This window comes from Pipistrellus hanaki (genome assembly GCF_964339955.1).
Source record: "Pipistrellus hanaki genome assembly, chromosome: 5".
Lineage (NCBI taxonomy): Eukaryota > Metazoa > Chordata > Mammalia > Chiroptera > Vespertilionidae > Pipistrellus > Pipistrellus hanaki.
Genome location: NC_140507.1, coordinates 52,571,257 through 52,595,032, shown reverse-complemented (window position 1 = coordinate 52,595,032; position 23,776 = coordinate 52,571,257). Strand labels below are relative to the sequence as shown.

At 42.3% G+C, this 23,776-nt stretch overlaps 1 protein-coding gene across 2 annotated transcripts in view; it reads right to left on the bottom strand.

The window, feature by feature from the left end:
- The window catches only part of MND1 (meiotic nuclear divisions 1), a 48,373-nt gene that overhangs the window by 23,591 nt on the left and 1,006 nt on the right, over nucleotides 1-23,776 (bottom strand). For both annotated transcript variants that reach the window (XM_084883975.1, XM_084883974.1), the window contains exons 2-4: nucleotides 20,255-20,320; nucleotides 16,152-16,209; nucleotides 12,872-13,020 (exon numbers count right to left, since the gene is read on the bottom strand). In XM_084883975.1, coding sequence (XP_084740101.1) covers nucleotides 12,872-13,020; nucleotides 16,152-16,209; nucleotides 20,255-20,320 — 273 coding nt within the window. The remainder of the gene's footprint in view (nucleotides 1-12,871; nucleotides 13,021-16,151; nucleotides 16,210-20,254; nucleotides 20,321-23,776) is intronic.

Genomic DNA, 23,776 nt, shown 5'->3' with positions numbered 1-23,776 from the left:
GCGCTGAGCCCCAAGTTATGTGCCAGACCCTGGGGACCCAGGCTCCGGCAGGGGGAGACAATCCCGGGGGACGGCGAAATGCGGGGCCCCCGGAGTCGCGCGCACATGGCACGCAGAGGACTGAATGTTGACTCTGATGCTGGATTACCCTAGCCGGAAGAAACAAAGCCTCCGGCGGCAGCTCTGAGCCTCAGTCCAGACCTCCCCGAACTCCAGGTCTGGGCCAGTCCCTGGGGACCCAGGCTCGGGCAGGGGGAGACGGGGCTGTGAGGTGGAGTCCTGGGAGCGCGGCGAAAGGCCGAGCCCCCGGAGTCGCGCACACTGTGCGCAGAGGACAGTCTGTTGACTCTGATCCTGGACTTCCCTAGTGGGAGGGAGAAAGAAAGCTCCAGACTGGAGGAACGCCACGAGGAGCAGGAGCCCCTGCCGGACACCGGCCAGCTGGGCGCCAGCAAGGAGCCGGGCGACGGGGCCCCCAGTGGGGGGGGTGCCCCTGAGCCTTCGACTGCTGAGCGCTGGCAACGGAGCCAAGGACGGGGGCTGCTTCCTGGGCGGCGCCGACCCCGGCAACAGGCTGGAGCAGCGCGGGAGCCCGCGGAGAACAAAGGGGTGCCACAGGCCAACCTGCTGAGCTCCCAGGACAAGGAGGAAGAAACCAAAGAAGTTCTCAATGTGAAGAAATCAAGTGAGAGCAAATGATAGTAAAATTACTTAAGAAAGAATACAAAGAAGATCTTGAAAAATCAAAGACTAAGTCAGAACTCAACGCACCAGCCAACATTGCAACATAAATGCGTTTTGTTGTTTTTTTTTAAAAAAGAAAAAAAAAAGAAGAGAAAAAAGGGACAGAATGTTGGAACAGCGGCGACCAGGCCTAGAGTGGCCAGGCACAAGGCAGTGGCAGCTGGGCCCGGAGCAGCAGTGGCCAGGCCCCAGAACAGCAGCAGCCAGAACAAGAGCATCAACGGCCAGCACTGGAGCAGCCAGACCTGGGGCAGTGGCAGCCAGGCCTGAGGCAGAGGCGGCCAAGCCCAGGGTGGCCAGTCCAGGAACACCCAGACACGGAGTGGCTGGGCCCGGAGAAGCCCGGCCCAGAGCAGCCGGGTTGGGAGCAGCCAGGCCCAGAACAGCAGTAGACAACCACGAAGAATCCAGGCTGGGAGCGGCCAGGCCCGGAGCAGCTGGGTCTGGTGTGGCCAGGCCTGGAGCAGCGGCTGCCAGGCTGGGAGCGGCCAGGCCCGGAGCAGCCGGGTCTGGTGCGGCCAGGCCAGGAGCAGCGGCTGCCAGGCTGGGAGCGGCCAGGCCCGGAGCAGCAGCTGCCAGGCTGGGAGCGGCCAGGCCCGGAGCAGCCGGGTCTTGTGCGGCCAGGCCCGGAGCAGCGGCTGCCAGGCTGGGAGCGGCCAGGCCCGGAGCAGCCGGGTCTGGTGCGGCCAGGCCCGGAGCAGCGGCTGCCAGGCTGGGAGCGGCCAGGCCCGGAGCAGCGGCTGCCAGGCTGGGAGCGGCCAGGCCCGGAGCAGCCGGGTCTGGTGCGGCCAGGCCCGGAGCAGCGGCTGCCAGGCTGGGAGCGGCCAGGCCCGGAGCAGCGGCTGCCAGGCTGGGAGCGGCCAGGCCCGGAGCAGCCGGGTCTGGTGCGGCCAGGCCAGGAGCAGCGGCTGCCAAGCTGGGAGCGGCCAGGCCCGGAGCAGCCGGGTCTGGTGCGGCCAGGCCCGGAGCAGCGGCTGCCAGGCTGGGAGCGGCCAGGCCCGGAGCAGCCGGGTCTGGTGCGGCCAGGCCCGGAGCAGCGGCTGCCAGGCTGGGAGCGGCCAGGCCCGGAGCAGCCGGGTCTGGTGCGGCCAGGCCTGGAGAAGCGGCTGCCAGGCTGGGAGCGGCCAGGCCCGGAGCAGCCGGGTCTTGTGCGGCCAGGCCCGGAGCAGCGGCTGCCAGGCTGGGAGCGGCCAGGCCCGGAGCAGCCGGGTCTGGTGCGGCCAGGCCTGGAGAAGCGGCTGCCAGGCTGGGAGCGGCCAGGCCCGGAGCAGCCGGGTCTTGTGCGGCCAGGCCCGGAGCAGCGGCGGCCAGGCTGGGAGCGGCCAGGCCCGGAGCAGCCGGGTCTGGTGCGGCCAGGCCTGGAGCAGCGACTGCCAGGCTGGGAGCGGCCAGGCCCGGAGCAGCCGGGTCTTGTACGGCCAGGCCCGGAGCAGCAGCTGCCAGGCTGGGAGCGGCCAGGCCCGGAGCAGCCGGGTCTGGTGCGGCCAGGCCCGGAGCAGCGGCTGCCAGGCTGGGAGCGGCCAGGCCCGGAGCAGCCGGGTCTTGTGCGGCCAGGCCAGGAGCAGCGGCTGCCAGGCTGGGAGCGGCCAGGCCCGGAGCAGCCGGGTCTGGTGCGGCCAGGCCAGGAGCAATGGCTGCCAGGCTGGGAGCGGCCAGGCCCGGAGCAGCGGCTGTCAGGCTGGGAGCGGCCAGGCCTGGAGCGGCCGGGACCGGAGCAACCGGTCCCAGAGCAGCCGGGTCGGGTGCGGCCAGGCCTGTAGCAGCAACAGCCAAGTCCAGAGCAACTAGGTCGGGAGCGGCAGTGACCAGACCCGGAGCAGCTGGTTGTGGAACGAACCAGAGCAACAGAGGCCAGGCCCGGAGCAGCCAGGCCCGAAACAGCTCGCTCCTCGCCTGTACCTGCCCACGGCTGCCTCTCAGACATGGCTGGAAACTTTTGCGGGAACTTGAGGGTCTGCTGAATCAAGTGATGAAGGCTTAGATCTGGATGTGTTGAGTTAGTATAGCGCTGGGGTGTTGATCTGTAAGTGCCTTGGGTGGGGCCTGGATGAGGCTGGTTGACCTATTTGGAAATGTCTTTTGTGTGAAGTGTATCATTGGGCATGTGGAGGTATTATTGATATGAGATAATGCTAAGTAACAGATTTACTATCTGAAAAGGGATTTACTATCGGGGAAAGGGAGGGAGGAAGAGACTGAACATAAACTGTGCACCTATGGATGAGGACAATGGGGGATGGGGAGGGGGCGGAGGGTGGGGTGGGAACCTGGTGGAGGGGGGAAGAAATGAGGAACCTTTGTAATAATATGAACAATAAAGATTGATTAAAAAAAAATAAATAAAATAAAATAAAATAAAAAAAAAGAGATGACCCACAGAAATATTTAATCAATATGGTTTTAAACATGTTAGGATGTGATTTGCCAACTGGCAAAACTACTGCAGGTAGCAACATAGAAGATATATCAGCTCTGGGGATAAGAAACCAGTCTAAGGCAGTAAATAGTCTTATCTGCTCAAACAAACTCAAAGTGTGTTCCATGGAACATTAATCCCTCTTCTCATGAAAATGAGTCAAGTAAAATTCACAATGCATAGTATATATGTCACCAATAAGAACTTTTGAAAATTGATGTGAAATAACTAGTGCTAACATATTTAGCTGATATAAATCTAGGCTAGAAAATAATACTCCAGTCACCCTAATTGTAAAGGGCTAGTTTTTTCTTTCCATGAGAATCTCACTTTAGAAGAACTACCATTTATGAGATTTTAGCTAGCCTATGAAGCTCCACCTTAAGTAAATATATGGTTTTGATTTTTGAAATAGAGAAAAGTAACGTAAATCCAGGTAACTACCCTTGATATACTAGGTATCCCCAGGCTGGTCCCCAGCATTCTGTCCTCAACCTCTTTCCCTTCTTGCTCTGCCCATTCTTCCTGGTATTTTCATCTCCTCCTATGGCTTTCATACTTTGGACTTCCCACTTTCTGTCTTCTGCATATACATGAGCATTGAGCTCCACACCCGCACATTCAGCTACCTACTAGATATTTCTACATGAATGGCTGACAGGCAACTCATGTTCAATGGTTTCAAAATTCAGTTCATTACTGAAGCCTGCTCCTCTGTGTCTTCTAGACTCCGAAGTTACTATCCATATTGTTGCCCAAACCAGAAACCTGGTAGTTATCTTATCTCTCCCTTTCTCTCCATCCCCACTGCCATTATCTTGGCTTAGACATATCTGGCCCAAAATTCTGAATTAGTATCTTTGCTGGTCATCCTGTCTCCAGAACTCACGTTCTCCCATGTGCTATAGTAGCTATCTTTAATGCATATTGGATGGTTTCCCAATCCTGAATAATAAAATCCAGATTCCTCAGCCTGGCTTTAAGGCTTTCTGTAATCCTGCTCCTGCCCTTGGCCAGCCTAATAACCAGTTGTTACCCCTTTTGTAACCCCACACACCATTATACCAAAATGTTCACAGCTTCCTGAATGCCATTCATTTTAAACTTTGTGTTTTTATATGCTATGCCTGGCTGGCTGGATCATTTTACTCCTCTAACAAACTCCAAACTGTCCATTAACCAGTGACATACATATGTATATCCACCTCAAAAGTCTTTTGGGGGGAAAGTGTTTATCCCCTCCTCTTCAGCAGAGTTTAGTGCTCCTTTGCGCTTCATTTCTTTTATAGAGTGTCTTATTTCCACGGCAGACATTCTTTGAAGGTAGGTTTATCTTTTTTTTTTTTAATGTGTACCCCCTTTTTTAAAAATGTGTTTTTTATTGATTTCAGAGAGGAAGAGAGAGGGAGAGATAGAAACATCCATGATGAGAAAGAATCACTGATCGGCTGCCTTCTGCACATTCCACACTGAGGATCGAGCCCACAACCTGGGCATGTGCCCTGGCCTGAAATTGAACTGCAACCTCCTAGTTCCTAGATTGAGGCTCAGCCAGTGAGCTGCGCCGGCGGAAGGGGCAGGGATATCTTAATGACATTTATCTCCAGCACAGAATGCAGTTCTGAGACCCAAGGAGACCTAATAAATGTTGCTGAATGAATGCATTAATCAAGATAGTATTGCCTAGGATCTGTGCCAACTATTGTGTACATGTTCTAGAAGTACTTCTCTGGCCCATTGCTTTTCCTTCCCTTCCACTCCACAACATAAAGCAATAAAGATAATTTCCATTAAGTAGTAATGATTACAGCAATCCCTATTTTTAAAAATTCAGCCTTAGAAATATCATATATTATAAGGAAATAATTAAGCATGAATTTTAATTATTGTCATAATCTATCCTACCTGAACCTGACTTTCAGAGGACATAGACAGACAGCATGTGTTCCCCATCCACCCACAAAGACAGGCAACAAAGGGGAAATCTGTTTAGAGAAAAATTTCTCTGCTTATTTTAAAATGTGAACTTTACAGACTCTGAGTGTACACTACTAATGACTAAATTCCGCCTTCTCCCCCTCCTGTCTACTTCCCCCGATCCCAGTCCAGTCTTAAGACTTCATCATCTCCTAGCTGGACAATTTCACAGTACACACTCCTCCCTACTGCCAATGGACCCATCTTTCTGAAATAAGGCTCTTCTGATCTCACTTCCCTACTCAAAATTCTTCAACTTAGATACACAGAGCCCTTCGTTATAAGCATCTGCCTTCCCATCTAGTCACAGTCATTTATCCCTCACACACAACCGAGTGTACAAAACATCTCACACATTATGTAGTTCTACACACACTACTATGTAGATCTTTGCATATAATCACAAAAGCTAAAGCACTTACTACGTATTAGTCATTCTGCAAACAGTTATATAAAACATATTTAATGATCACAACTACCCTGTGAAGTAAAAAATACTAGCACCACTTTACAGATGAGAAAACAGAGGTGCAAGAAGTTTTTAGTAAACAGAAGAAATTGGATTTGAATCTAGAACCCGGGTCTAGAGTCCATTCTCTTAAACCACTATAGTATAGTGCCTTAACATACTGTGGTCTCTGTACCCAGAATACTCCTCACCCTAAATACCTTACAAAATCCCATATACACTGAGTGGCCAGATTATTATGATCTCTGAATGCATAATAATCTGGCCACTCAGTGTATATCCTATATAATAAAAGGCTAATATGCAAATTGTCCCTCGACCAGGAGTTCAACCAGCAGACAGGCAGGGAGGCCAACCACTCATGTCCCTTCCCCCTGGCCAGGCTGGCTGGATCTGACCCATGCACGAATTCATGCACCAGGCCTCTAATGTATATTGAGTGGCCAGATTATTATGCATTCAGAGATCATAATAATCTGGCCACTCAGTGTATATTTGCAGAACAAACTTAGATATTTCCTTCCTGAATTGTATAGCCTTTCCTCCACAGAACTGTCACCCTCTTGTACCACCCTCCACACATATCACACCAACTGCAATGATTTGTTGACATGTGTGACTCACAAGACTGTGAGGTCCTGGAGGACAGGAACTACTAATTTATTTTATGCCCCTCTTACCAGTCACAATGCCTGCCATAGCAAGCATTCACTGAACTCAAAGAACTGCACTGGAGGTACTGCCTGTTTTTATTCAAAAACATTTCAAGTTGTTCAGATGGTCTAATAGTGGACCTACTCTTTATTCACTCAAGTTTAGCAATATAAAATTCCCTATACTCATTTCTAAAAACTGGTTAAGAAAACCCCCACAAAAACCTTTAAATTATCCTGAGAATTTATGAGTGTCTCCCCAAACCAATACACTATATCTGAAATCCAGAGTTGAGATAAATATGCAAACCAACTCCTAGAAAATCTGCCTCTTAACTACCTTCCACTAGTAATAAATGGGCTGCAAAACAGAACTTGGATGAAGAACTATGGACGATCTTAGCAAAGTGGGGAAAACAAAAGAAAAAGTATGATTTCCATAATTCTAGCCCTTTAAATAAAAAAAATCAATTAAAAACTGCTACACAGACTAGTTGCAGCACTAATGAATTCTCTGCATCAGTAAATGGTTATCATTAAGACTAACTTCATAACCTTCGTTTCCTTTAATTCTTATTCACCTCTCAAACATCTGTCATATGCCAAGAACTATGCTAGGTACTAAGGATACAAACTAAGATGTGGGGTTGAGTAACCACACAGCACAGTATGGTAGACAGGAGTGAGCTCAGGGTGCTACCTCAGCAATGAATAGAAATACCCAAGTCAGAATGGAGTGTGGAAGAAAGTGCCGGCAAGTACACAAAAACAAAAGCATACTGGAAATGCTATTGCTATTCCTTTTGGGAAAAGGCTTATTTCTTTTTGGAAAGGCTTTAAAAAGGCATTTCTAATTAGTAGTGGTCAGTTACTTCCCACACTGCCAGTAACCCTGTGTGAACAGCACGTGAAGCACAATAGCTATAATACTGGTCTTTCCCAGTCGTGCACATGTTACAGGACACCATTGTACATCTGTTAATATAAGACAACATCAAATAGAGGAAGTCTTTCCTTTGAAGCTGAGATTGAAAGGAGCAAAAAAGGAGAGAACCAGAAGATGATGGGAAGAGTTATTTATCCTAACATTGTCTTGCTTTTCCATACAAAAAATATTCAGAAAGACCACACACACACACACACACACACACACACACACACACACACACACACGGTAACTAAAATCATTATCACACTGAAATAATCAGCAAGTTTCAGCTAAAACTGTTAAAATAATTATCAAGAAGAAAAAAAATCATTTCTTGACTTTAGTAAGTTCTGTATATTCCATCTCAATTGGGAGGTCCCACATAATAATTAATTTTTGTAATTACTTTTCAAGCTACATAACAATTCACAACAATGACATGAGAAAAGTATCCGACTATTTCTACTTTCTGTTGAGCCAAAATGGCTTTCTGCTAACATCCAAATACTGTAACCTATTTTTTGCATATATTTCAGAAGAACTAGCAGATTTAAACATACACTACCACTTTCATCATCAAAGCTTTTCTTGCCTATTAAAATTATTAAGTTATGTAAAAAGGTTTCAGGAATGCAACTGTGTTACAGCTAGTTAGAGAGGCTAGCTTAACAACTTCTTTCTACCCAACCAAAATATTATTTTCAGCCTTGCAGAAATAAAATACATTAGATATTTCCAGCAACAGTAATACTATATTACATATGTGTGGGGAAAAACTTTGAAAGTTTTTCCCTGAATATCTTAATATATAAAAAGCCTGGGTCGAAATTACCAGTAATGACTGAAGCTCAAACAGCGGGAAGTCAGACTGCTTCCACTGCAGGTGGGGTGCCCCAGCACTGACTGCTGAGGGGTCGCGAATCAGGGCCAGAGAGAGGCCTGAGGAGAGAAGCAGGGACTGATCCGTTGCCTCTGAGGCAGCTTTTGATCAGCACTTGACTCTCTCTTTCTCTTCCAGTATGGCCAGCAGCCGAGCCTCCATTTCTCTCCAGGCCTCCATCAGGGCTGCTGACAGCCCCGCTGATAGGCCCAGGGATGCTGACTGGCATAGAAACCGACCATTCAGAACCAAATTGGCCAACAGAGGGTAGTTGGGGGCAAGATCAGGCCAGCAAAACAGGGTAGTTGGGGGCAACCAGGCCAGGAAAGGAGGGCAGTTAGGGGTGATCAGGCAGGCATGCAGAGGCAGTTAGAGGCAACCAGGCTGGCAGGAGAGGGCAGTTAGGGGTGATCAGGCTGGCAGGCAGAGGCCTGGTCACCCCCAACTGCCCTCCCCTGCCAGCTTGATTGCCCCTAACTGCCCTCCCCTGCCAACCTGGTCGCCCCTAACTGTCCTCCCCTACAGGCCTGGTTGCCCCCAACTGCTCTCCCCTGCCAGCTTGGTTGCCCCTAACTGCCCTCCCCTGCCAACCTGGTCGCCCCTAACTGTCCTCCCCTACAGGCCTGGTTGCACCCAACTGCCCTCCCCTGCCAGCCATTTTGTGACCACATGGGGGCAGCCATCTTGTGCAAGGGCATGACAGTCAATTTGTATATTTCCTCTTTATTATATAGGAGGATTGCCCACAGAACTTGGCACAATGCAGGCACAGAACAGGCACAGAGTAAATATCAATAGAAGTAGTTAATGCAACCCACACACAGCTGATAGCTTGTTTGCTAGCTCAGAATATGTTAAAGAGAAACATATATTATAATAATATATGTTTAAGCATGATCAACACATAAAACCTAATGGGAAGGGAGAAAGAAATGTTTCCTGATTTAATTTCAGATCTACTACAAAAATGTCTACTCTCAAGAGACGAATACATGCCTGTACAATCACTGACAGACCAAAGCATGAGAATGATGAGGGGCAGGGGAATTTAAGAGTTCTCTCTCTCTAATCTGGAAGTAATTAACAAGAAATTCAAAGGAAGTTCACATTTTACTTTAGCAATGTCTTGAATACACTGATCCTTCAGTGCAACCTTGAATTTGGAATGTGGTTCAATTCAATGTTAAGTCAGTGCCTTCTATCTTTATATAAATCCCACCATCTCTTACAGCATTTCTAATCTCTACATTAACTATATAGTAACACTTTTCCCTCTTCACTTTCCTCTTTCATGTGTATAATTATATTAGCTTCAGCAGAAGCTAAAAGTTTTTTCTTATGAAACATGGACTTTGAATTCTAATTTTTCTGGTATCTGGTAAAATATTTTATACATAGTAGACCCTCAAATATTTGTTCTGATTGAACAAGTAAACCTGGAATATACACTCCTGGATGGGAACTAATCTAGCAGAATCTGTGACCATCACATACTAAGGGCCTACTTCCACCATGCACTTTATACACACCACTTTATCTGCACCACAACCTTTTGAAATAAGTATAGTGTCTCTTTTACAAATTGGGAAAGTGAGGCTTTAAAGAGGTTAAGAAAATTTCCAAGATCCTAGTTAACAAGAAGTGAAATGTGACTTAAATTCAGTCTGATTCCTATCTTTCCATTAAGCCAAGTCACTTCTCTAAAATATGTGAGTTATAGAACCATAGTTGAGAAACAGGATATTGTTATATGTATCACTCATGTGTGAGTCATTTATTTTTAAATTGCCAGTGTGTGTTATTATGTACCTGTCAGACGGTCAGATGGAGTAAGGCCGGTCACTTAGCCTTTTATATATAGAGAGAGACTAGAGGTCCAGTGCATGAGATTTGTGCAGGGGTAGGTTCCCTAGGCCTGGCTGGTGATCTGGGTTGATCTATGAGGTGACCTGTGGGGCGATTGGGGGACAGGGGGCAGCGCTGGCATCCGTCTTGGCTGGCCTGGCACTGCCCTCTTGCCGCCCCCCCATCCTCCCTGCCACCACCACTGTTCGCCTCCCTCTGCAGGCAACCAGAGGGGTGGTCAGGGGACCCTCACTGGCACCTGCCTTGGCTGGCCTGGGACAGCTCCTGCATTGAGCATCTGCCCCCTTGTGATCAGTATGCATCATAGCAATCAATTGTTCAGCCAGTGTTCTACCATTCTGTTGATTTGCATATTAGGCTTTTATTATATAGGATTTGCCAAGTTCCTCCACGTGCTAAGTAGAGATTATGCTAAACCCAAAGGCAAAAATATGATAAGTGCTCATATGGCCTTTTTGCTTCAAGTCAAAAAGTTTCTTTGGCTTGTAAAGTTAACCAAAAAATGCTTAGTCAGCACCTGATATACCCAGCTGCAGCCATGAACTGCCTGGAGGAAAGTAATATATAACACCAGAAACACCAACCATAAAGAAACAAATTGATAACACAGACTTCATCAAAATGAAACACTTTTGCTCCTCAAAACAGTTAGGAGAATAAAAAGATGAACTACAGACTAGGAGAAAAACATTTGAAAAGCATTTATCTGATATAGGATTTATATCCAGAAAGTATAGAGAACTGTCTAAACTCAATAATAGAAATAAACAACCTTATTTCTTTAAAATATATTTTTATTGATTTCAGAGAGGAAGAGAGAGAATCATTGATCGGCTGCCTTCCGCACACGCCCCACTGAGGATAAAGCTGCAACCTGAACATAAACCCTAGACCGGAATTGAACCCAGGAGCCTTCAGTCTGCAGGCTGACGCTCTATCCACTGAGCCAAACCAGCTAGGCCACAACCTGATTTTTTTAAAAGGCAAAAAGATCTGTTAAAGACACTTCATCAATGAAGATATATGGATGATACATGTATACATTCATAATGCTTCGATTATTACTCACTATGGAAATGGAAATTAAAACCACAAGCTATCACTATGCACTTACAATAGGTATCATACCAAATATTAATCAGGATTTGGAAGTACTAGAACTCTGATACACAGCTAGTGGGAATATAAAGTAGCAAAACACTATGGAAAACAGTTTGACAATCTCTTAAAATTTAAACCACACCTATCCTATGATCTATCTATTCCATTCTGAGATTTACCCATTAAAAATGAAAACAAATATTCATACAAAGACTTATATATAAATATTCATAGCAGCTTTATTTTTAATAATCCAAACAAATACCCAAATGTCCATCAACATGTAAACAAACCGTTGTACATCCATACAATAGAATGCCTCTTAGCAATAAAAAGCGAATGATTAATACATACAGCAACATGGATACATCTTAAAATAATTATGCTGAGTAAAAGAAGCCAAGAAAGAGAGTACATTCCATTTATAGAAAATCCTAGGAAATATAAACTAATGCATAGTGACAGAGTGCAAATCAGTACTTGTCTAGAGATGGGGCAAGGGAACAGTGAGCAGGAGAGAAATACTGAAAAGAGGAATGAAAAAACTTTTTGGTGTGATGGGAAGTCATTATCTTGACTGTGGTGATGCTTTCATGAATGTATACATGTGTCAAACATCAATTTATAAACTTTAAATATAAGAAATATAAGCAGTTCTTACATGCCAATTATTCCTCAATGAAGTTTTTAATTGCAAAACTTTTTTTAAAAGTGCTGAGTGATGGCCCTAGCCAGTTTGGCTCAGTGGATAGAGCTTCGGCCTGCAGAATGAATGGTCCCAGGTTTGATTCAGGTCAAAGGTACATGCCCAGGTTGCAGTCTCGATCCCCAGTAGGGAGCATGCAGGAGGCAGCCAATCAATGATTCTCTTTCATTACTGATGTTTCTATCTCTCCCTGTCCCTTCCTCTCTGAAATCAATAAAAATATATTATAAAAAAATTAAAAAATTGCTGAGTGATGAATATGCATGTCATTTCCTCACAGAAAGAAAATGTGGCATCATGTTTAAGAGATAAAACATGGGCAAAGGATCTGAATTGATAGATCCCAAAAAAGATATACAAATGGTCAAGAGACACATGAAAAGATGTTCAACATCCTTAGTCATCAGGGCAATGGAAATCAAAACAATAATGAGATACCACTGAAATGGCTAGAGTCAAAAAGTCAGGTAGTGACAAGTTTTGGTGAGAAAGTGATAAAATTGGTAGGAATGTTGAATAGTGCAACTCCTTAGAAAATAGTCTGAAGTTTTTCAGTTAAGCATAATCCTATATAATAAAAGGCTAAATGCAAACTGTCCCTCAGAAGTTTGACTTGGAGACTGGGAGTTCTGTTGCTCGCTATGACATGTACTGACCACCATGGGGTGGCGGTGGGGCACTGAGGGAGAGAGGGAAGGAAGAGGCGGGGAGGCCAGGAGGCGGGGAATCTGATCCGCCCTGATCACTGGCCAGACGGAGGGACCGTGCACTCGGTCTCTAGTGTTATCACATGACACAGCAATTCCTAAGAGAGATGAAAGCAAATTTCTGAACAAAAACTAATACAAGATGTGTATTTGGTAGGGAGAAGGGGTTGGGTATTAGAGAACCCTCTGTACCTCCCCATCAGTTTTTCTATAAATTTATAAGGATCTAAAATATTAGATTACAATGTTATGGTATGTGGGAAGATGAACGTTAAAACATTCTAAGATTCTGATGGGAGAAAGAGACGTTGAATATCTTTGGGATAAGTGAAAAATTTAACAGAAGCCACTAACTGAAAAGACCGAGTAAAACAAATTTATTTTTTACAAAGCAAATGTATACTTCTTCACTGCGGTGGCTTACCTGAGACTCCAGGGCCTCCAACTTTCGTTTCCTCGCATGAAGGGCTTTACTGGGAAAAGCCCAATAATAAATAGAGGTGCCGATCCTCTCACAGTCAACCATACCATCATCAACTAAGCTTTGAAGAACGTCTTTCACCGACATAGCAGCTAAAAGATATAATTTTTAAAGATATATCATAAAATCAAAAGGCCAATAGGTGGGGAAATGCAACAAATATAACAGGTCAAGAGTTAATAATTTAATAAATAAGGAGCTTTCAAAAATAGTAACAAAAAAGCCCAGTACTGCAACAGAAAAACAAAAGTATATCAGTGAGCATCTATAAAATATACATGGTCAATAAATAAGACAATGTTGAATCACATTAATAATTAAAGAAGTAAAATAAAGCAATGAGATTTAATATTTTGACTATCAAAAATACTAAAAAAAAAAAAAAAAAGAGTTCAGGAAAATATATACTCTCAACATGGGTGGAAAACACAGCAGCATGCACCTAAAGCTTTAGGTTTATGCACGCCTTTTGTGTAGAAATTCCACTTTTATAAATTCAGCCAAAGAAAATAATGATGGATATGCATAAGGATGCCTGTCAAAGTAGTTTTCAATAGTAAAAAGTTGGGAACCAGTCCAATAACGGGACTTTTAAAAGTATTTTATTGTAATGGAATATATATGCAATCATTAAAGTTATGTTATAAAATATTTAATGGCATGGCATGGTATATATATATATATATATATATATATATATTCAAAATACTTAATATAGAACATATTATGTCAAAAATAAGTTTAAATGACAGTATATGTTAATGTGACAGTGGTTATTTTGAATAACATGTTAGGAGGCAATTTTTCTTTCTTTCTTTTTACTCATTTTTCTTTTTCCAACAATATATACATATTGCCATTTCTGCCAAGAAAACGAAAACTATTATGAAAAATAAATAATAAACCAAACAAGTTTAAAAATCAGAAAAACATTTTTAAAAATAGCATGTAAAAAAATACAAAGCCATATTTCACAAAAACTTGAAAATTCATAAACAATTCTTATTTTCTATTAAATAAAACTATACCAAAAAATTACCCATATTTTGATGTCCATTTTAATTTTTCCTAGAGCAGATCATCAAATTCAATAAAATCTATTTAAAAATTAAAGATTTAATATATAAATAAAATTGATACCAAATATGTGTCACATTCAACCTCCCGTGTAAAGAAATACAAACTGAAGTGAAATGTCAAAAACTTCTAAAGTGAAAACACAGTTCTGAGAAATAAATGAGTTTAATTTGATATAGCCTTTCCTGAGGTAATTTGAGAATACACATAAAAGGCCTAAGACTACACAAGTCTCCATTTTCTATTCTATTTTCTTATGAAGTAATATGAGATATGGGAAAAATTTATGAAGGGGAGGGGAAGGAGTAAATGGGCAGAGCACAGAGGATTTTTAGGGCAGTGAAAGCACTCTGTATAATGCCATAATGATATATCTGTGTCACTATACATTTGTCCAAACCTATAGAATGTACAACACCAAGTGTGAACCCTAATGTAAACGATGAATTTTGGGTGATTGTGATGTGTCGATGCAGGTTCATCAATTGTAATAAATGTACCACTGTTGAGTGATGTTGTTAATAGAAGCTATGCATGTTGGGAGTGGGAGACAGGAAGTAAATGAGAAATCTCTGTATCTTCCTTTCAATCTTTCTGTGAACCTAAAACTACTCTTAAAAAAGTCTTTTGAAAAAAATGTATGCATAGCCTGTTAATTGCACATTAACTTTATCAGCAAAATTTGGGAACAACGTAGATGTTCAACAACGGATAACAGGCTAAGCAAATCATGGCACGCTAAGTAGTCATAGAATTAAACATTAAGAGACGCAGGTGTTGTACATCATTTTCTTAAAAGCACATGACATAGGTAAATGTGAATGATATATGAAAAAAGTCATGAACACAAAACTGTATATGCAGCATAGTTCTTTCTCAGAGAAATGGACACATACATACAAAGACAAATAGAACCTAAAAATAAGACATCAAAATACACCAAAATGTTAACAGTGATGGTCTCATGAACAACTTTTATTTTTAGTATATTCTTTACAATTTCCAAATCTGTTAAAATAAGCATGTAGTTTATGTAATCAGAAAGGTTTTTAAAAAAATATGTATCCAGTGCAGCCAGGGTGGCTCAGTGGTTGAGCATTGACCTATGAGCTAGGAAGCCATGGTCCGATTCCTGGTCAGGCATATGCCCAGTTGTGGGGCATGCAGGAGGCAGCTGATCAATGATTCTCTCTCATCATTGCTGTTTCTATCTCCCTCCCTCTTCCTTCCGCTCTGAAATCAATAAAAGTATATTCAAAAATAAAAAGTAAAAAAATATGTATCCTATGTAATGAGTTTAACAGTGAACATTCAAAAGATAATCCCCAGAACCTGTGAATGTGACCATATTTGAAAAAACACCTGGACAGTATAATTAAGGATCTGCAGGTGAAATCATCCTGGATTTTGGCTGGGTCACAAATTCAATGGCATGTGTCCTTGTAAAAGACAGAAGGAGAGATAACAAAGGGGAAGGACATGTGAAGACAGAGGCAGAGGTTAGAATGATGTGTCTGTAAGTCAAGCACTGCGGGCAGCCACCAGAAGGTAGGAGAGAAATGGATTCTCCTTCCGAGCCTCCAAAAGTAGCCAACTCTGTTGACACCTCGATTTTTGACTTCTGGTCTCCAGAACTAAGAGAATAAATTTCTACTGTGTTAAGCTACCAAGTTTGTGGTAATTTGCTGCTATAGAAAATGAACATACCAAGTAAGGACAAAAAGTAACATCTAAAAAATATTAAAACATACATGAACAGTTTTATTTCTTTTGAAGTAAATTATGCCCATAAGTAGATAAATGTGTATATTTGCATGTATGTATATGTGTGTGTACATGGGCATACATGCATACTCCATTTCAACTTTCCTAGAGCAGATACTCCAAACACAGAAATCATGACCATGGCCCAAAGACCTCATGTAAAGACTTTCTGGGGGGGGCAGAGCACAGAGGAATTTTAGGGCAGTGAAAATCCTCTGTATAACACCATAATGGTGGATCTGTTTCACTATAATGTGTATAATTACACATTATACATTTACAAACATTCATCCCTAGAAACTTGTTTCCATAAAGTGAAAGACTGAAGCAGAAAAGAGGACCAATATTTCCCTACATATTTTGGCACATCTTTGATACTTACTAATGCCTTTCTCTTTGGGAGCAATCTTCTCCATGTCTTTTAATTGAAATACATCTTTCTGTTTAAAAAAAATATATATATTAAAAAGAAATGAAAAACCTGTATTTTTTTTCTACTATATACTTATATTTACCATAATTCTGCTCATACACAAAACAAAGTACTAAAAAAACTATACCTGGAAATGAACAATGCAATAGAATCAAGCATCTTTGGAGCCAGAAGAAACTACAATTATCTTGTTTAATACCTTAGAAGTTAAAATGGACAGGTTTTTATGGACATGCAAATCTTAAAGTAACTGAAGAACTAGTTACAATGAATAATTTGTTAACATGAGATAATCTAGCTTCTCTGACACTGGTTTTAAGAAAACACAAACAGTATTTTGCTTAGCATATATCATACATTACAGATTTAGCAGTTCCAATTAAAAACAAAATAGACAACTATCAAGAATTATTTATATTTAGTTTCATGGAAGAGCTACACTTACATAGGAACATTATATATTCATGGCTGCCTATTAATCATTTTTAATACATGTTGCTTGTCCACCAAAGTAAAATATTATGGGAACCTATATATGTAGAATATTTAATCTTACAGTTACTCCTTTCTTTTTGTAATAAGCCTTGGTTAAAGTGATGAAAAAAACTTGGATAACCAAAATAAAATATTTAAAATGGACATACTCAGCAATTAGACAGTAATTATTGTGGTAACTGTTTTGGAATCTAGAATCTACTTATTCTAAAATGAACTTGAAAAGGCAACTTCAATATGATGGAAATCAGACTTCCTAAAAATTTAAAACTTCTGCTTATCCAAGGTTCTATGAAGAAATTTGAAACACAAATACTGATTAGAAGACAATATTCATAAAACATATACCTGACAAAAGACTGGTACCTGGGTATATATCCTCCCACCAAAGACGAACTGATGGATGAATAAAGGAGTGGACAGAAGAATATATAAGTGATAAAGCAAGTAGAGTAAAACGTTAATGGTAGAATTTAGAAGTGGGATACATAGGTATCACTGTAAAATTCTTTCATAATAAAATGTTGGAAAGAGTAACTTCATCTCACTACACTTAAAGATTTACTAAATTAAGGAAACTGAGAAGTCACTGATCTTAGGGTGTGAAATCAATTTTTGCACATCTGGGAACAAACTGTTTAAAGATAATACTGTGAGGTCTCAGAGAACTTGCAATAAATTACTGACTTTAGGTGTCTAATGCATTTTAAAAAATCAATCAAATCTATTTGCAAATATTTCAGATTCCCTGGATAAAGGACATGAACTCACTGAGACATCTGCCTATATGACATGTGGTCATCCAGGAAGAGCCCCAGGCATACTGGCTGCCCCAGTGGAATTGCTTTGCAAACAAACGAGCTTGCAAAGAACTAGCTTCAGAACTAAAATGTGGTCACTTCAGTGGACAGAGAAAATGGCCTCAAGCATATACTAGTTTTCCCCAGCATTAAACAGAGACGTTGAAGGACAGATGAACACAATGCTTCTAGGCCTTAAAAATATATATATGTGTGAAACTACCACTAGGTAACTTTTAATTAGCACTTATGACCTGGGCATTATAGTGTTTTATATAGATTACTTCATTTAATTCTTATACCACCACTGTGAGCTGGGTACAGTTATTATTATCCTCCTTAATTAGACGAGAAAACTGAGACTTAGGTAAAATAACTTCCTTAAAGTCACAAAGTTATTAGGTGAAACAGACTTTTTCAGGTGCAAGTTCTCTATCATTGAGCTATACCGTTAGCATGTTATTAAGGATGAACAGGCAAAGAATTCTTTTTTAAAAAAATACATTTTATTGATTTTTTTATTGAGAAGGTAGAGGGGTAGAGAGTTAGAAACATGGATGAGAGAGAAGCATCGATCAGCTGCCACCTGCACACTCCCCACTGGGGATGTGCCTGCAACCAAGGTACATGCCCTTGACTGGAATTGAACCTGGGACCTTTCAGTCCTCAGGCCGATGCTCTATCCACTAAGCCAAACCGGCTAGAGCCAAAGCATTATTTTTGTAGTACATTAGCAACTTCAAATATATACATATATGTATTCATATAAATGACTATATAACATGTCCCCAAAAAATGTATACACACTTTAACAGCTGATAACTTACTTAATTTTCACTCCTTTTCAGGTTTAACTGGTTTAAAATAATGGGTGAAGCCAGACAAAGCTTTGAACAAAGAAAATTTATCCTAAAGTGCCACTAGACTTTTTTTAAAATCAGGATATAAAAAAAAATAAAGTTTATGACACAAAACTGGCAACACAAACCAAGGCTGCAAAAATAACAAACGAGCCGGCTCAGTGGTGGAGTGTCGGTCTGCGGACTGAAAGGTCCCAGGTTCGATTCTGGTGGGGCATGAACATTGGTTGCGGGCACATCCCCGGTAGGGGGTGTGCAAGAGGCAGCTGGTCGATGTTTCTCTCTCATCGACGTTTCTAGCTCTTTATCTCTCTCTCTTCTTCTTTGTAAAAAATCAATAAAATATATTTTTTTAAAAAACCAAAACAAACAAAATTCTTATTTTTTTATTTCAGAGAGGAATGAAGAGGGAAAGAAAAAACGTCATTGATGAAAAAAAAATCACTGATCAGCTGCCTCCTGCGTGCCCCTTACTGGGGATCGAGACTGCAACCTTGCATGTGCCCTTGACTGGAATCGAACCTGGGACCCTTCAATCTGCAGGCTGATGCTCTATCCACTGAGCCAAATCAGCTAGAGCCAAAATGATTCTTGATGTTTGCGATGCCAACTGCCCACATTCCCTCACCCCGACCAGCAATGCCTGGACAAGAATAGTCATCAGTTTAAAAACAAGCATTGACAAAAAAAGATTATTCATTTCTATAGATTCCTTTAAATTTTGAAAACGAACTGTATGGTAATAAATACTGACTCTATAATCATTCAAAGTGTGTATACATTTTGGGGGGACACCCTGTTTATGGGAATATATGAACCGAAATCAGTCAATTTAATACAATTACAGTTATGCACTTCATAATGACCTTTCGGTCAACATGCCATCTATAATAATAAAAGCATAATATGCTAATTAGACTGGATGTCCTTCCAGACAAATCTGGGGCTGCCCAAGTCCCTGCCAGAAACTGGAGAGAAGTCCGGGCCCTGGGTGCCAGAGGGGAGCCAGGGCCAGCAGCTGGGGGAAGGCAGGCCTACTCTTGGAAGAATTTGAGCATCGGGCCTCTTGTATGATTATAACAGAGCTGAAAAATTCCTATCGCCCAGTGATGTTGTAGCTAGCCATCTCATAGTGCGGCTTACTCACGTGTTGTGGAGATGCTGGTATAAACAAACCTACTACACTGCCAGTTATATTGCACATGCAATTATGTCCAGTATATAATCCTATATAATAAAAGGCTAATATGCAAATTGTCCCCTTGACTGGGAGTTCGACCAGGGGGTGGGGCTGGCTGGCCAACCGCCCACATTCCCTCACCCCGACCAGCTGGCACCTCACCCTGGCCAGCTGGGGGTCTCACTGGATGTGAGCTAATCTTATTATTAGTTTCAGGCAGAAAGAGGACAAATATATGCTTCAGAAATATAATTCTGGGTCCAGCGTGTATGACAGTCTGGATAGAAGAGACTCTGTGAACACTGGGATAAGGTTATTTCACATCCCATAGCTTACAAACACCACAAATATTTGCAGAATTTTATTCATTCTTCAGGAAGTTGGTGAGTATTCATCTCTAATTAAAAAGGTACAGTTAATCTCTAGCTGGTCTGGCTCAACTGGTTGGAGTGTAGGCCTGTACACAAAAGGTGGCAGGTTTGATTCCCGGTCAGGGCACATGTCCAGTTGGAGTCCTAGTCAGGGTGCATGCTAGAGGCAAACTATCAATGTTTTTCTCTCAAATCGATGTTTCTCTCTCCATTCCTCTCTCTAAAATAGATGAAAAAGTATATCCTTGGGTGAGGATTAAAAAAAAAAGTACAGTTAACACTGGATGACATATATGTAAGGACATAATAATGCAAAATACAAAAAATCTTAAGGAAAATGACTTACCGTCTCAAAAAAAATTTCCATCATGCGGGATCTTTTTTCCTCTACGCTCAGTCCTTTTTTCTTCGACTAAAGCACAAAATTTAAAAAGTAGACACTGAATTTTTTAAAACACTGCATTTTAAAACAACTTGGTCTAAAACATTACCAGAAGTTTTATGTATGATTTTGCCTGGTACCAACAAGCTTAATAACAGTCACAGCCAGGCCTCAAGACTGATTTGAACTATTCTAGGATTATAGTCAAGCCTTGTGGTAGGTGCTGCCGGTACAGTTAAAACTGTGACGGAGACAGAGCCTGGCTTTCTGTATAAATTCATTATTTATCAAATGACCCAGTGGCAAGTACTGCATTTACCTTAGAAAGACTTACAGTCTATCAAAGAAAATACATAGATATAACTATTTGTAATTGATGAACACGCAGATTGTTACCCAGAACAGACTGAATTGCTACCCAGGTCAGAATGAGTTAATTCCACTCAGGGAGGGAGGGAGTGTTCACTAGGAAAGTCAGAGATGAGGAGGATTTTGGTGAGTTGAGAAACCGGTGAGAAAGGTGTCCAGGTACAATGTAATAGAAGTGCATGGTCTGTTCCAGAAAGGCTCTGGGTGATAACTGTATGGAGCATGTGCAGGGAGCGGCAGGGAGAGTGAGAAAGGTAGTCTGGGGGCCAGATGATGGAAGGCTGATTGTCCAGCCAAAGAGGGCAGACTTTATTCTGGGCAATGAGCAGCTATGGCACAATTTCTAAAGCAGGGAGTGACAGGTTAGAATTACACTTTAGTAAGAAGTTGTAGTAGCCCTGTGGAGGGTGGACTGGAGGGAGAAAAACCTATCCAGGTAGAAAATGGAGCCCTTGTCAGGTTATCTTCATCCTCTTATCGTTTAGCCAACCTGAAATTAGATAATATGTAACTAAAATGCATGTTAATAATAAATTTTACTATCTATTGGATAGCCAGTCCAAAATAAAGGGGGGGGAAAAAAAAGTCAAAACCAGTTTGGCTCAGTGGATAGAGCGTCAGCCTGCGGACTGAAGGGTCCCGGGTTTGATTCCGGTCAAGAGAATGTAACTTGGTTGCGGGCACATCCCCAGTAGGGGGTGTGCAAGAGGCAGCTGATCAATGATTCTCTCTCATCGATGTTTCTCACTCTCTATCCCTCTCTCTTCCTCTCTGTAAAAAAACAATAAAATATATTTTTTTAAAAAGCCAAATTTTCTCAACTCAAAGATTCACAGAAAATAACAAAAGAGAACGAGAACCATCATCTTAGTGTTCTAATAGCGGACTCTGCACTCATGATTCTTAAACATCTGCATCTTTCTCAAACACTGCACATAAAGAATAAGTTTAAAACATGTCATACCACTACAAATGCAGGCATACTTAAAACAACAATTAAAAATCGGCCATATCAAACTGGAAACTCCATCAGAAAATGAGAGCCCATGACACCTGGGGAGGATTTGGAATTGCCATTCTGAACATACACCAGAGCATGAGTCTTTACGGTGTTGCAGGCCCTAGAATCCACCACTCATCTTCACAGCAATAAAATAATCCTGCCTTCCTTGATGAGCCATATGGGTAAAATAAGTACCCTTAAAGTTTATCTTTCTCCTTTTCCTCTGTCTACTCTCAAACACGGCAGTTCCTCGGGGTTCTCTATCAATGCCCTCTTCTCCTCCCACCTTTTCCTGATCTCATCTGCTTTCACGGTTTTAACTAACACACCCGGTCCTCAAATCTTTACAGATGAGTCCTTGAGTGTGCTCCTGAGCTTCCATCTCCTGTATCTACCTGCCTGCTGGACAGACTTCAAACTCAGGAGGTCTGAACTGAACTCCTCCTCTCCCACTGCTACTCGCCAAACCTGCTGTTGTAGATCTTGAGCTCAGTAACATACCACCGAGCTACCCAGGCCAGAGCAGCAGCCTGGCAGTTATCCTCGTCTCTTCATCTTATCCCACATCCGACCAATCACCAATGTCTGCCCATTTCAGTGCTTAACTATTTCACAAATCTCCAGTCTGCTCCATGCCTACCACCTCTACCTCAATTCAGGTTTTCCTTGCCTGTCTCCTGCAACACAGCTGCAGCCCCCTAAGCACACTTTGCTGTACCTTCTGAGTCCACATGCTGCCCTGTCAAAAGCCTTCAGCGGCTCCCAACCATCCAGAAGTCCCCAACACCCTGGACAGATATGTACAGACCCTCTATCACCTGATCCGACTACTCTCATAGGTACCACTTCTCACCTCAAATGTTACATGAAAATCTGGAGAGCTAGCAATCTGAGCTGTAATACAGACACTACTTGTAATTCTCCGCACAGAGAATGTGCTTTCCCATTCCGGTGCCTTTAAAAATGTTGTCCTACCTAAAACACCTTCTCCTCTCACCTATTCGAAACTCCAAAAAGTCTCTCCAGGCTTCAGTTAGGCATTTTCTAAGAGAACTTCTCTGAGCTCACAGGTTGGGCTGAGTGCCATTCCACGTGTCCCCAGAATACAGCTTCGCCACATCACTTACTACAGTTAAAAAGATGTTTACTTGTCTCCGCGGACTGGAAATCTTCAAACGTGAACTGCCTTTGCCTTCCCAGAACTCAGCGCCGGGTTAGACAGAGCAGGCGTAAAGGCCGGGCCTTAATTTCAGAACCATGCATCTAAAAGCTCATCTACTTAATACTTAAGAATAAAGAAAATCTCCTACTACTGTAAATTAAGAGATGTCTTCAAATTAGTAAGTAAGGGGACTCAAAACTTGGCTTGAGGACAACAAAGGAACCTTCCCCAATTAGGAGTCACAGAATTCCTAAAGTCAGCCAGCCCTGTTGATCAATCACAATACAATTTTGCAAAATCCAAAGGAGATAGCTGTCACCCTCAGAAGTGGCAGGACACTCTGCCTTTCTCCACTTCCCAAGTATATGTCTGGACTTTAATTAAACTGTTTACTCAGCAAGTTGGACCAAGTCAAAACAGCTCTTAATTCACCATCAGGAGAGAGAAGGAAAGGCATCTTTGATGAAAAGAATGCTAACTCTAATTCTTAGTCAGTAACAAAAAAATAGGAAAGGTAGGGCTTACAAAAAGTTTCCTAGTTTGTTTCATGGGTCTCCATCATCAGAGGTAAGCAGCTGAAAAGAGTTAACATTAAATATTAGGTGATTTATGAGTGGAAAGAGATTGGGGAAAGGGACAAAGTTAGTGATCCTTATCAGTCTTCAGTTCTATTGGGCCAACAACATCATAGAGAAATGTGACACCACGGAGCCCTGGTAACCGATTTGAGCGTGGTCCCGTTAGGCTTCTTGTCACGCCCAGGTGGCTGGGACGGTAGTTGAACCACAAAGAGGCCGTTATTGGCTATGATTACATCTGGACAAGAATCTTCAAATAAACAGCGTGCAACCTAAATCCCTGTCTACCACTAGCTGGGCAAGAATAACGGCCACTTCACTAAATTAAGATATTAAAATCTTAGAGCTGTTTAATTAAAGGTTGATTTGTCTGC